The following is a 13,834-nucleotide window of genomic DNA, read 5'->3' on the forward strand; positions in this document are numbered from 1 at the left end:
TCAGCAGCCCCTCTGGGGACCACATTCAGTTCATGTGTGTGTTTAGTTTTTGCTTCAAGCTCTGCAGTAGCAGGACCTGCCCCATGCACATCCCCTCCCCCTCTGAGGAGCTGCGGGAAGAGTGGGTTTGCCTCTGGGAGCAGAAGAGACAGGATGCTCTACTCCTGGGCCCTCCACTTCCGCCCACGGCAGCCTTGCCAGCACCACTGCAGCCTGGGATGAAGCCCATGCCAGCCACATTGGCTGAGGGGCCCCAGCCTGAAGCTGCCAGGCCCTCAGCTGGAGGCTTGTGGTGCTGGAGGCCCGGTTTGGGGTGGCTGTTGATCCCCGGGCAGCTGTTTGCACGAATCTTGGACATAAATCCAAGTGAAAGATGAACATTTTGTCACTGGTATTCTTTTATGCCCTGATTAATGTTCCCCTCCTAGTCAACCAGCGTGCTGCTTTCCTGGCCCCCTCCCTCCATACCCCATTCCTCCCAGACACCCCCAGGAGCATCACCATTACTCTTGGCAGATATCCCCTGGGGCCCTGCTCAGAGCCTCCATGAGGGTCATCCAGGGGCTGGGGGTCAGGCAACCTGGGTTTACATTCTAGTCCTGCCCTTCGCTTGTCAGGAGACATTGGGCAAGGCCTGGACCTTCTGCGAGCCTGTTTCTTCATCTGTCAAATGAACACCTCACCCGAGCCCTAGCTGCCGTGGAGAACTGTGGGATGGGAGTAGATGGGAGCTGGCTTTATAAACTCCAAATGCCGAGTGAGGAAGCAGAGTGGGCCTAGGTGGAAACCAAAACGCAAGGGCCCAAAGGTCTCCCTTCACTCCTTTTCCCTTCCTCTTCCTCTTCTCCCTTCCCGCCGGCGAGGGTGGCCCCATTGAGGAGGCATCACAGTAGGCTCAGCTGCTGCAGAAAGGCCTTTACTAGGCAGACAGGGGTGAGTCTAATGCCAGTGGGTCGGGGTGAGAGGAGAGGGCACATCCCTCAAAGGAGCGGGGGTGGCATCCCTGCCTGGGGGTCTCAGCCTGAATGCACTAAGGGCTGGCCCTTCAGACAGGCTCAAGGGAGGTCCGCCCACAAGGGCTTCGGGCCCCTCCTTCATGGAGATGCCACCCCTGACACGGGGAACGTGGCCCTTGCTCTCACATCTGCCTTGGCTACTCTCAGGGAACACTGCGGGGCCGGGTAGGGGGCTTGGCAGGGCCCTCAGGAAGGAGGGAGGCTGTGTGATGGAGACGAGGGAGGTCGGGCAGTGTGGCAGACCCAGAAACTTCTGGGCATTTCAAGGGTGGTGTTTGGAGGCAGTGGGAGGTGCCGGCTCCAAGGGTTGAGGTCCAGGTTAGAGCAGAACAGTTGAATCTAGAGCTGTCTTTTTCCTTTGGGCTCAGAAGGAGGTGAATTGTCATTGGAACAGAGAACTGGAAAGAGGGGAGTCACTCTCTGGCACTCTCCACGGCACACAGCTGTCGCCACACACACGGTACACGTTCCTGGGTATTCGTGCAGGTCAGCCCACGTGGCCGTACGCTTACGTGTGTGCACATACCTGGTCACACACAGCTGTAGGCATGCGTGCGAACACCCATGTGCACAGCAGTACAGACACAACTGTATGCACACGTTCGTGTCAAGCTGAGGCCTTGCGTAATCATAAGGGGTCTAGCGTGGGAGTATGGTGTGGGTGGAGAAATGGATTCCTTCCTGAACAGAGTCCTCCCCAGCCCCTGCGTGGTGGACGTGGGGTGGGGTGGGCCTCAGTTACTTCCCCTTGGCCTCCAGGGTGGCCCGGCGCCGCATGTAGGTCAGGATGTCCATCTTGACAGTGTTGACCGTGGTGCGGTGGTGCCAGCGCATGATGGGAGCACCATCTGGCCCCACCAGGAACTTCTCAAAGTTCCAGCGGATGTCATGAACCTTCATGGGATCCCAGAAGAGGCGGCCCGGTGAGCCCAGGAGCTCCGAGGTAGGAGGACAGGAGTTCTGGAGCAGAGATGAGAATAGAGTCAACCCTGCTTGGGACCCCTCCCACCCTCTTATCCCGCCTCCTTCCCAGGGCTCCTTGGAGGAAGGAGAATAGCCTGGCACTGAGAAAGGAGCACCAGTTTGGGAGTTAGAAACTGAATCTCAGAACCTGTTTTGGCTCTAGCAGATTGTGAGACCCTAATCTTGTCCCTTCTGGGGCCCATCTGTAAAATGGGCGGATGAGACCCTAGGGTTTGCAAAGCCCTCTAGTTGGAATAATAATCAGATGCCAAGAAATTCCCCAAGAGCCCAGGAGCAGAGGAGGGTTGCACAGGCCTTGTCTTTACGTGGGCTGGAGCCAGGAGCGGCTGCAGCCTGGTCCAGAGCCAGCATCAGCTGGGCAGAGAGGCTCTGATAGAGGTGGCTGTGTACTCACCTTCAGGAATGTGTAGAACTTCTGTTCTTTCTCCCCGTTCACATCCCCTTTCTCAAAGAGCTGGAAATTGGGGACGAAGCCCCCACCTGGTCGGACATGCCTAAGAGCAATGTTTTTATGTGGGTCCCAGGGAAATGGGCACAGGGCTCAGAAATGAGAGGAAAGGACAGAACAGGGGAGGGGGTGTTGGGAGTCTGGATTTTATTCTACAGTGGGCAGTGGGAGCCAGTGAATAGTGAATGGGCACAGGCATAATGTGGGTCTACAGTCTTTTTCCAGTTTGGTACCTTCTCAATAAACCCCTGCCCTCCACCTGTACTCCCCTTCCCCCTCCCCGGTCATGTGCTAACAACCATCGTCCTCGTCTCTGTCCCTCTCCTGGCCCCTCTTCCACTCGTTCCACTAAACGGGGTTCCTGGAAGGGGAGAGTAGTTCTTGGAGGCTGATAAATATCCATCATGAGTAGGGGCCGCTGCAAGAGATGCCTGGAGGCTAGGCTGGGGCGCTTTCTCAGGACACTGAGTTAGCACTCACTTGAGAGTGGCTAGGATCTCCGAGTTCATTCCTGGTTCCTGTTTTCCGAATTGGTTGCAGGGGAAGCCCAGAATGACCAGACCAAATGGTGCAAGTTCTTCCTGTAGTGCATTCAGTTCTGGGCCAGGGAGAGAGAGAGAAGAGACTGGGCTAGCCTGATGAGGAGCCCTCCCTCCTGTGTACCACTCCACCTGCTCACCCATTGTACAGCTGAAATCACTGAGGCCTGACAGGGGAAGGGACTTGCCCAAGATCATCCACTGAGTGTGACAATGCTGGGATTCAAGTCCCATGCTATGGATTCCAATCTGGATAGGTTGGAGGTTTGGGGGAAAAGAGAGCAATATGGTTCATCAAATGTCACCCACTGCCAAGGTCCAATGATTGCCAGGCAGAACGTTCTAGGTCAGGTTGCCCATGCCTCCCTCTCACACCCCACCCCACCCCCCAAAGCATTTTCTTGTGGGTGCTGCCAGATGCCTTTCGCCTGCCTGTTCCTTCAGGCTCTTGACTCTGACCCAGCCGAGGAGAAAGAAGTGAGGATACAAGGGATCATGAAACCTGGGTGCAACACCTGGTTCTGTCACTAACACCCGTACTCTGGGGACTCAGGCCAGTTGCCTGCTTTCCAGGGGCCAAGAGAAGCACTAAGGCAGATGGGGCTGAGGACAGGTGAGGAATTCTCAGCAAGACAAAGCTATGGTTTCTTACTCCAATGAAAGGACGCTCCAGGCACAAACCCAATCTCCTCCCTCCTTCTGCTTTTAGAGCAACTGAGGTGCCCAGGGATGAAGGATAACTGAGAATCTTCCAGAACATGTTTGAAGGTGATCAGACCTCAGGCTTATATAATCATTTTCAAAGAACCATGGAACACAGTAGGACTAAGATACGGAGTTTGGGATCTCGTGATCACCGTCACCCCTTCCCCCTTGCACGGCGAAAGCTCCTGTGATTGGAGTGTGCCCAACTGGCAGAAACAGCCCCAAATAAAGCAGGGGAAGAGGCATGGGCCCTTACCAATGTACTGGCCCGTCAGGCCTCAGTAGCTGGCCACGTTGACAAAGAGGATGTATTTGCCAGCGTACTGCTTAAAGGGGATGTACTCCTCCCCGTCAATGGTGAGGGCTCCATACTCGTAGATGCTGCTGCTCACACCAGCATGGCAGTCCATCTGGAAGAGAAGAACAGTGCCGGGGAGTGGTTAGAGCTGGAAAGGAACTTGGACTCCACCATTTGCAAGATAACAGGGAGGAGGTGGAACTGATTTGCCCAAGTGGTCTTGACTTGCCCAAGACCACTCCAAGAATTAGAACCAGACTAGAAGTGAGGTGTCCTAATTCCTTGTACGAAACAATAGTTTTGAAAGCACTTATTGAGCTGGTGGGTGCTATGGAAACTTGGAGAAATACTTACTTTGGTCATTACTTCTGCATCACACGTCAATTTATAAACAGCCACCGGGCAGGCTCTGAGGGAGACTCCCCCAATGCTGGTGTTGTGTTATTGGATGGGCTGGTGGAGACGGGGAGGCTATTGCAATAATGCAGGCAAGTGGTGATGAGAACCTGAACTAGACCATCGTGAAGGAAGAACTGAACAGAAATGAGGAAGCAGCAGTATGGACAGTGGTGATTCAGAGGTTCCCGACCTGGGGGACTGGAAAACTGAGGCTGTTAGAAAATAGGGAAGTAGGATGGTAGCCAGGAATGGGGCAAGGCCTGCCGTGAGGATGAAATGGGATGGTCAGGGTAAAGTCCCACTGCCTGGCATAGCTTCAGCGTTCCCTGGGGGCGAGCAGCTGTGACGATGACCATTATACCTTCCTCTGGCCAAGCTGTTCCACGGCCAGCCTCCAGAGCTAGTAGAGAGAGCATTAAAAGGGCTGCAAGTTGGGGAGCCTGGATTCCATGACCAACTCCGCCACTAACTCCCCGTGTGGTCTTGGACTAGCCCTTTCTCTTCTGTGGGCCTCAGTTTCCTCATTTATAAAATGAGAGCCTTGACCTGGATCAGCTGTTCTCAACCACCATGGCTTGACAGCGTCACTGTCAGGGGGAGAGGAGGGAATGGATTACTGCCGGCAAGCGGGATGCTCCATTTACCCCACTCTACCCCATCTCATCTCTGCCATTTTTTGGTACAGACTACAAAAATCTGGGTCTACTCTTGAAAGAGTGGCATGGCCTCACTACCATAATTAGCAGCTGGGCAGGTAGTCCTGGCCTGGACATCTGAGAAGAGGTGAGAAGACAATAAACAAATCGAATGCAAACTAACATTATAGACCAGAGAGACAGAGCCAGGTGGTTGGACTTAGAGAAGCAAATTCATGCCCTCTCTTCCCACCAATCCTGGAAGACTTGCTGTTGCAGCCAGTTACACCTCTGCCCAACTGCGTGAGGAGACCCATCTGGGCTGGCAGGGTGTGGCCCCAGCAGGGTGTAAAAAAGCAGGCTCTGTCTTGAAGAATACGAAGCATGCTGAACCAGGGGAGCTGGAACTCCCTTCACGCGGCCATTCCCTGACAGCTGCAAGCTCTCTTCTTGGCTCCGGTGCAAATTCCCTGCTACACGTGAGTCTAATATTCCATGCCCCGTGACTTGTAGTGGCTGCTGGAGGCCGGCCTGAGACCTAAGCCTGACATTCCTTCACCCGCTGGGCTTCGTGGGCCCCAGCTGGGGTCAGCTCCACCTCCAAATACAAACAGCCAGGGCACAACAAACACGCCCTAGCTGGCCACAGAGGTCTAGCAGCCAGGAGGAAAGGCCTCCCGCCTGCCTCTCTACTCCACCCCGGTCTGAAAACAAACTGTGAAATGGGGAGAAAAAAAAGCCAAGAGGTTGTCTAAATAATGGAAGCTTGTACACAGCCGGAGGATCAGCTTCTGAAACCAGTTTCAGGGTGGGAATCTCCTCTCATTAGATTTGAGTCTTTGCTGGCCGTGTGGCCCTGGGCAAGTCACGTTCAGTCTGAGCCTCCATCTGCTGACGGGAGAGGATAATACCACCTGCCTCCCAAAATGGCTGCGAGAATTTACTAGCAGGTCAAAACTGTCTTGCAAGCCTCTTAGAGAGAAATCTGTACCCGCCCCCTGCCCCACCCACCCATCAAGGGCTAGGGTAAAGGGTCCTGACGTTCCTACCTTATTGTGAAGAGGGCTTTGATGTGTTCCCCAGCCAGTATGAAGAAGACGATGCACTGGGCAGGGTGTTTACGGGAGGAGGGATGTGTGACAAAGCCTCCATCCTTTCTACTGGGCCAGTGAAGCCAGTGCTGTCAGTTCCGACCGAGAGGGGTCAGAGAGCGCCTATGGTGGGGGAAGCCATGGCCTGCATTCACCACTGAGCACACGTCCAGTCCTTACGGAAGCCCCCTCCCCTTTTCTGGGCCCATGGAGTCCCAGAACCCTGCACCTTAACCCGGATGTCAGAGGAGCTGTGGGTGGAGGTGGGGAGAGGGAGTGAGGGTGCCTCTATCCTCAAACAACTGCACAAGACAGGAGAGTTTCGATGGCTTGAGAGTTGGAGGGGGGACCACGCCAGGTCCCCAGCTGGCTTGGGTTGCTGGTCCTGTGTCTTTCTCCTCACCCATCTGCCCACTCCCATCAGTGTGAAAGTGTGAGAGGAGAGCTGGACTGGGGGCAGGAGACCTGAGTTCTGGGCCTGGCTGGGCCTCTGATTCTGTGTGAGGACTCCCGTCCCTTCTCTGGGGCTCTGGCTCCTCAGCTGTGAGGTGGGGTCAGATTCAGTGCTGTCTTGAGGGCTCTTCAGCCCTGACTGTCAGCCGGTGGTTCCATGATTCTCTCTGCCTGGTTTAGTCACCTAGAAACCAGCGGTTACTAGGATCCCACGCACGTCAGCGGTTGTTATTCTCTCTAGTCTCTGCAAAGTCCTTTTGTAGAGGAAGGACAGGGAGGCTGGGCAGTCTTAAACCGGACTGGAGAGGGGACATGGCAAGGAAAGGAGGATTCCCTTTGTTACCCAGCCCCTCCCTTTGAATTGGGAGGAGGCAAACATCCCTTTGGGGCTCTCACCCTTTGTCCATCCCATTCTCCACCTGCCCCTTGCCCCATTGCTTGGCCCTGGAGTTGGGGTAGGACAAGTGGTTGAGTCCTAGAACCCAGGACTATGACGTTTCAGCTCTCTCGGGACCTGGAGGAGAAAGAGGCATGCCCAGACTGTCATTAGCTAGCAAGTCCTAGCTGGTTGTATCTGATATGATCACACCCCACCCTAAGACTTTTCTACACCATACCCATCCTGTGTTCTCTGAATCCATCTACTCCCCAGAGTTCTACAGAGAGCGCATGGCTATGATGAGTAATTCACGGGCTCCATGTTCTTACCTCCAGCCTTCTTGAAGCAGGGCCCATCTTCCCTTCTCTGCTTCTCCCCAAACTGAGGTTATAGGACTCCAAGATACTGCCCTACACAGGCTCTACCCTCACTTCTACTCCACACCCCAATATTGAAATTCAGTACCATCCCTGCCCTGGAAAATACCTTCTGAGTTGGAGATTATGAACAGGACTGGATACAAAGCCAGAGGCTTAGAGGAAGTGACCCCATAACCATCCAGTCTCAAGGCTGACTCCAAGCAGGGGCAGACTGATTGGAATTTAGGCTGAGGACAGGACAGGGGATAGAAACAGACAGAAGGAACCTTGTGTTTGGAATGGGCTTCCTGAACAGTAGATAACGATTTTGGAAACAGAATCATGGAGTCATAAGATCTTAGAATTAAGATCTGGAAGATTTGAGAAACACAGCAAGTGCAAAGCTGCTTCTTCAGCTTATACAAGCGTGTGCGTGTGTGTGTGTGTGCGCGCGCGTGCGTGCGCGCTGGGATGCTGGAGACATAAATCTCTCTCTTTGGGTCTGTGCCTCGCTTCTGCCTCCCCACCCTGGGGAAGAGGAGAGATCTACAGCACCCACTTTGGCATATACTGTCCAAAGAGATAAGCATGTGTGGTCACCCCTGCTCCTGGCCTCAGCATCTCCACTCTAGCTAAGGGCCACACACTCTGGTGGGGATAGACTGAGGCTCAGGAGAATTCCGCCTCTCCTATCGAGCTGGCAGTCCCCAGCTTTCTCCAACTACCAGGTTTGCTCAGGCCAAGATGGGCAGTGGGTGGTGGGTAGTGAGGCTGCCCCCAAACAGGAGACACTTCAGAGAACAGCGTGTGGATTTTGCAGCTTCTCCAAGCATCCCCTCTGAAATCATCAGCCTCATTGTGCCCTGTCCTCCCACCTGCCACAGGTGGAGAAACTGAGGTCCACAAAGGAAAAGGGAGTCTAGTCAGCATCCTGGGCATTCTGTGCTGCCAGCTCAGAGCTCCTTCTGTCACAGATCTCTGCGTCTTCTACCAGTATCCCAGAATTCTACCTGCGTTTATGCTTGGGCTAGACGGGGACCACGCAGCCGCGTGTTCCTTCCCTTTCACCTTGCCTGCCATTCTCCCTGGGAACCTCTGCAGCCAACCCAGACCCTGAGTCTCCAGGCCATTTTCTGTGCCCCCCCACCCCCTTCAGGCCCCACTGGAGGGGAACATCTCAGAAACAGACGGTGGCTTGGAGGTAGCAAGGCGACCCGGAGGTAGCCGTAGGGATGAAAGTGTGGGCCGGGAGAGAAGACCCTTCCTCCCTCATTCATTCTGCCCACCCGGGGCACCCAGGTCTCCAACAGATGGAACCGCGAAGAGTCTGACGACGGTCTGGGTATGCTGAAGAGGGAGGCAACGGGAGCTAGGGCGTCTCTCGCACCTAGGTGTCACCCTACTGGTGGGGAGCCCGGGAAGAAGGGTGCCTCACCACCGAGAGATGGGCACCTGCGGACCACGTTCGATCCCCTGGCCACCCATCCCCGAGGCTCACTCACCTTCGACTTCTCCTGTCCTCGGCTCAGCGGAACGAAGCCGGCCAGGAGCAGGGAGAGAAGGCAGGATGCCCGGAAGAGCCGGGCCATGGTGGGCGGGGGCCGCGTCTCGGACTCGCCGAAGACGCTGTCTGATCCCCGGCCACAGTCCGTCTGAGGTGTCGTCCGCTCTCATCCACCTTTCAAGCCCTCGGCGATGACCAATCCGCGGCCGGGCCGGAGTCCTTGTAGCCAATCGCAGGGCGTCTGGCATTTCAGGGGCGGACACAACTTACCCTCCGCTTCTCCCCCTCCCCAGGCCCCGGGCGACAGTGACATAAGCAAGTTTGGACAGAGAGATGGGAGCCAGTTCCTTGTGAACCCGTGAGGCGGGACCCTCTTCTTATTTAGACTCTAAAGTGCTGGAAGAGGCAGGCACAATGTCCTCAGCACAGCCATGGAAAGGGCTTTGAAAAGCACCGAAGAGTTGATGGCACCCGCTCGGTGTTCCCTGTTCCCTCCTGCCTCCATTCTGGTTGAAGGGATATTAAGGACCTAAAATGTCAGCAAGATCTGAAGTGAGACTTCCAGGAACATTTATTTACTCTATGTTTGGTTTAGTGCTTAAAAAGCAAAGAGTGAATGCCCTAGGATTTTGAATGCAGCCCTCTCCTGGGAAGAACATTGGGATTCCTCAGCTGGTTTGAGAGCAGAAAATACATTTGCTCCCTGTGTAGCCTTGAACATGTTGCTTTCCCTCTCTGGGCCTCAGTTTCCCCAACTGTGTAATGATGGGAGTGGCCGATGCTCTCTAAGTCCCTTCTGGTTCTGGCTAGATGACTTGTTTCTAAAAATCAGTGACAGACCTAGACCAGGAGTCGCTTGAGAGTAGGGACCGTAATCACCCGCTGGCACAGGGCCTAGAACACAACAAGTGCTTAATATTTGCAGCATTAGTCAATCCATGACTTCGTTTCTCTGCTTCAAGATGCTGGTGATCAGTTCAGGGAGCTCTAGGTCTGTGCTGTCTAGGTATGATTCTCTCCACCGATAGGGGACTGCGTTGGGATCAGTGCTTCCCAAATCAGACTACCAGCCACCTGAGAAGATTTTCATACAGATTCCCAGGTCCCTCTTCAGAATCAGTGCATTAGAATCTCTAGCGGCAGAGGCTGAGGCTCCCCACCTTCAGACATGTTCCAAAGGTGATTCTGAGGCAGGTGGTTCTCTGTCTTCTGATGGAGAAGTGCCTTGAGATACCATGCCTCTACTATGATTTAAGATAGTATTGTCCCCGTGGGAATTTGGAAGGTCTGTCTCAATCCCACGTTCTCTGAAGCCTTCCTTACCTCAAACCACAGCCTGTTGAAGTGAAGGGAGTGTTGAAGGCCAGGAATTCTTTAAATGAGTTAAAGCACAGAAGCATTTGAACAGGGGCTGACACAGAGTATGTAGTCAATAAATGCTATTTATTCAACCACCTCATTTTGCTGAAGCCTAGAGACGGGGAACAAGTTCCCAAAGCCAACTGATGGCAGAGAGGGGACCAGAATCCAGGTCTAGACTCCATTCTCAGGCCCTCTTGACTTTGTTCTGGTGTCTCCTGAAGGTCATATTTAACCAAAGATACAAACATCTGTATACATATCAGTTTGTCAGAAATCCATTGTTCATTAGCATCAGCAGGAATCTAGGATCCCTCAAAATATGTGCCTAGGGGCTTCTCTGGTGGTGCAGTGGTTGAGAGTCCGCCTGCTGATGCAGGGGACACGGGTTCGTGCCCCGGTCCGGGAAGATCCCACATGCCGCGGAGCGGCTGGGCCCGTGAACCATGGTCGCTGAGCCTGTGCGTCCGGAGCCTGTGGCCCGCAGCGGGAGAGGCCACAACAGTGAGAGGCTCGCGTACCGCAAAAAAGAAAAAAAAAAAAAAAAATGTGCCTAGCATCATGTCAACACGATGAAAGATGTCAAAAAGGTTTCTGAAAGTTACAATCCCTACCTTCGAAGTGTGTCCAACAGAGCCAGGACGAGGGTAAGGCAGGTGCAGAGCTGGCACCCGCGAGCGAGTGCCTCCTTAAATGGTGCACCCTGAGTGCCTGACTTGCCTCACCCTAGTCCTAGCCCTGGTGTTTGGTTTCTCTGGGGGAGACAAGAAGGAGTCAGAGCCTGAGGCTTGCAGTGGGGCCACAGACAAGTTACCTTCTTTCTCTGGGCCTCAGTTGGTCAATCTGTTAGACAAGCGTCTTTGACAATCTCTCCATGGTGGTCTCTGTGGCTCTACAGTTCCAAGGGTCTAAGGAAGACCCGTGCTGCACCAGACTCGGAAGTACTGATCTCATGGACAGTGGGCTGGGAGGTTGAGGGAGCATGGCCTGCCATTGGGTTGGGCCTTCATGCTGCAGACTACTTTCAAAGGAGGTCTGAGCCTCAGTACAAAGATGATGAAGACAAGGTTGAAAACAACACTTCACCCTCAACCTTTCTAGCACATTTGGTTGATTTGTTCCCAGGAACCCTATGTTTTGAAAGATGTTATTCTCCACCAGGATGTTTCCCCTTGCCCTCAGGTTAAAGTCCAAATTCCTTAGCGCTTCAGATAGTATTCTCCAAATCCAGCCGCTTCCTCATCTTTTGCCACACTCCTCTTATTCTCTCTACCCAGCTGTACTGGACTGTTCTCCAGTTCTTCCAACATGCCGTTCTCTCTCACCTCCAGGTCTTGTCTATGTTGTTGAGTTCTGTCTGGAACTCTCCATGTTCTCTCTCTTTTACTGGTTCTCTCCCACCATTTTCAGGTTTCAGCATCATGTCAACCCTTGCTTTATTCTGTTATAGTTCCTAGAGTATTTGACATTTTCTATATCAAGCCTTTGTTGTACTTTACCATCATTTCTTGTTTGTCTGTTTTCTACAACAAATCATAAGGTCCACAAAGGCTTCATTCTCACCACTTTGCAGAGGGCTTAATACACAGTAGATGCTCAGTAACTATCTATTAAATAAACAAATGCCAAATAAAACACTACTGGGCAAATGGAATAAACAGATCTTCAGGTCAGCATGTGCTATCAAGTTTGAGCCCACGAAACTGGTCTGATTCCAGCTGCTAGTAAGATTTGAGATGTATGAGTTTGTCAGAGGAGAGCAGATGATTTCATCTGGGTTTCAGGAAAGGAAGGATGGAGACAGATACTCTAAAGGAATCATAAGCCAGTTTTGTTTCCAGCCTGAGAACATGCCCTACTGCATCCCAGATAAGTGGGCACCCAGTGCCCCTTCACTCTCTCTTTTTTAGACGTATTTGGGGAGCTCCCTATCTACCTGCTTGGTGGGTGGATGGGGACTGTAGATGATTAAAAGGAGGTTTTTAAAAAAGTGCTGATGCTCTGCGTCTTCGAGGAAGATAGAACATGAGTTAATAAATAAGAAGGGCGTAAAAAGTGAAAACAATGGAAGCCAGCCCTATGGGTGCTGAGTAAGCACTGGACTCAGTGACGGAGTCAGCCAGCCCACCTGATGGGTCCAGTTGGCGGTGGCAGAAGGGAGGCCCAGCCCCACCACTTCAGTGCCAACTCAAATGGTGGCCCTGTTTTGCAATCAAGACAGGATTGCAGAACCTAGGTGGGGACCTGAAGCTGCTGGTTTCCTAAATAATTGGCAGGTGCTGTCTTAGAGCTAGCCAGGGGACAGGAAAAGAGGTGGCTAGAGCCTTTGCTTTTCAAACCAGTGCCTTCCAAACTCTGGGCCTCAGTTTCCTCATCTATGGAATAAAGAGTTGGACAAGTTGACCTCAAAGGCCAACCTTTTGGACAGTAAGAGGAGCAGCCAGCATTCACCCAACATCCTATATGCATCAGGTACTGCTTTAGATTTACTGACTTTTGGAAGAATCCCTGTAACTTCATGAGGTAGCTAACATTATTATCCCCATTTTAGAGATGAAGAAACTAACACATAGGTTAAATCACTTCGCTTAAGGTCATGCAGCTGGTAGGTGGCAAAACCAGGATTCTGACCCAGATGTCCTGTTTCCAGAGTCCTTGTCACTATCTGCAAACCTGTGCTGTTCAACATGGCAGCCAATAGCTGGATGTGGCTTGTGAGCACTTGGAATGTGGCTAGTCCAAACTGAGATGTGCTGTGAATGTAAAATACACACTGGTTTCTGAAGAATTAGTAAGAAAAAAAGAATGTAAAAATATCTCGATAAATTTTTATCTCATTACGTGTTGAGACGTTAATATTTTTATATGTTGGATTAAAGAAACTATATTCTTGAAATTAATTTCACCTCTTTCTTTTTACTTTGTAAAATGTGACCAATAGAAAAATTTAAATTACATACACAACTGACATTATGTTTCTATTGGATCGTGCTGAGTTTAAGCTGTATATTCATAAAACATTGCTATAGGATTATAGTTGTCTCTGTGAAATCTAGGCTTATCCCCTGTCTGAGGTCCCCAAGACCACCTCCCGGTTCAATGACTTGCCATCATCACTCACAGAACTCAGCATATAATCATACTCACACTATGATTTATTACAGTAATAGGTTACAGAACAAATCAACCAAGGGAAAAGGTGCATGAGACAAAGAATGGGTGAAATCAGGCACAAGCTTCCAAGAGGCCTTTCCCAGTTGAGTCACACAGGCTGTACTTAACTCCTATAGCAACAAAGTGTGACAACACATGTAAAGTGTCCACCAGGGAGGCCCATTAGACTCAGTGCTCAGTTTTTATTGGGGGCTGGCCATGTAGGCATCCTCTGCCTAGCATGTACCAAGATGCCAGACTCCCAGAAGGAAAGCAGGAATTCAGCACAAGCCACATTGTTTGTCCAAACAGTTTAGGCATAGTGAGCCACTCTTATCAGTTCTGGGAATGGTGGAAATCCTCCTGAAATCAAAGTCGCTGAACATCAACCCAGGGCCAATTGTGCAAGCAGATCTTTCTAAGCATAGCAATCTCAGGCTTGCATGTTAACTCATTTCCTCAGATCTTGCAATTAAACTTCAGCAGGACCTGGCCTGGCAAAAACCAGGTTT

At 52.1% G+C, this 13,834-nt stretch overlaps 1 protein-coding gene across 1 annotated transcript; it reads right to left on the minus strand.

Annotated features, from left to right (window-relative positions):
• Positions 1-1,754: 1,754 nt before the first annotated feature.
• GPX3 (glutathione peroxidase 3) lies at positions 1,755-8,895 on the minus strand. The gene is given in 5 exon segments (XM_007448037.1): positions 1,755-1,976; positions 2,395-2,494; positions 2,929-3,046; positions 3,949-4,102; positions 8,809-8,895. Coding segments are annotated over 5 exon segments (681 nt in total).
• Positions 8,896-13,834: the final 4,939 nt, after the last annotated feature.

This window comes from Lipotes vexillifer, unplaced genomic scaffold (genome assembly GCF_000442215.2).
Source record: "Lipotes vexillifer unplaced genomic scaffold, Lipotes_vexillifer_v1.1 scaffold121, whole genome shotgun sequence".
Lineage (NCBI taxonomy): Eukaryota > Metazoa > Chordata > Mammalia > Artiodactyla > Lipotidae > Lipotes > Lipotes vexillifer.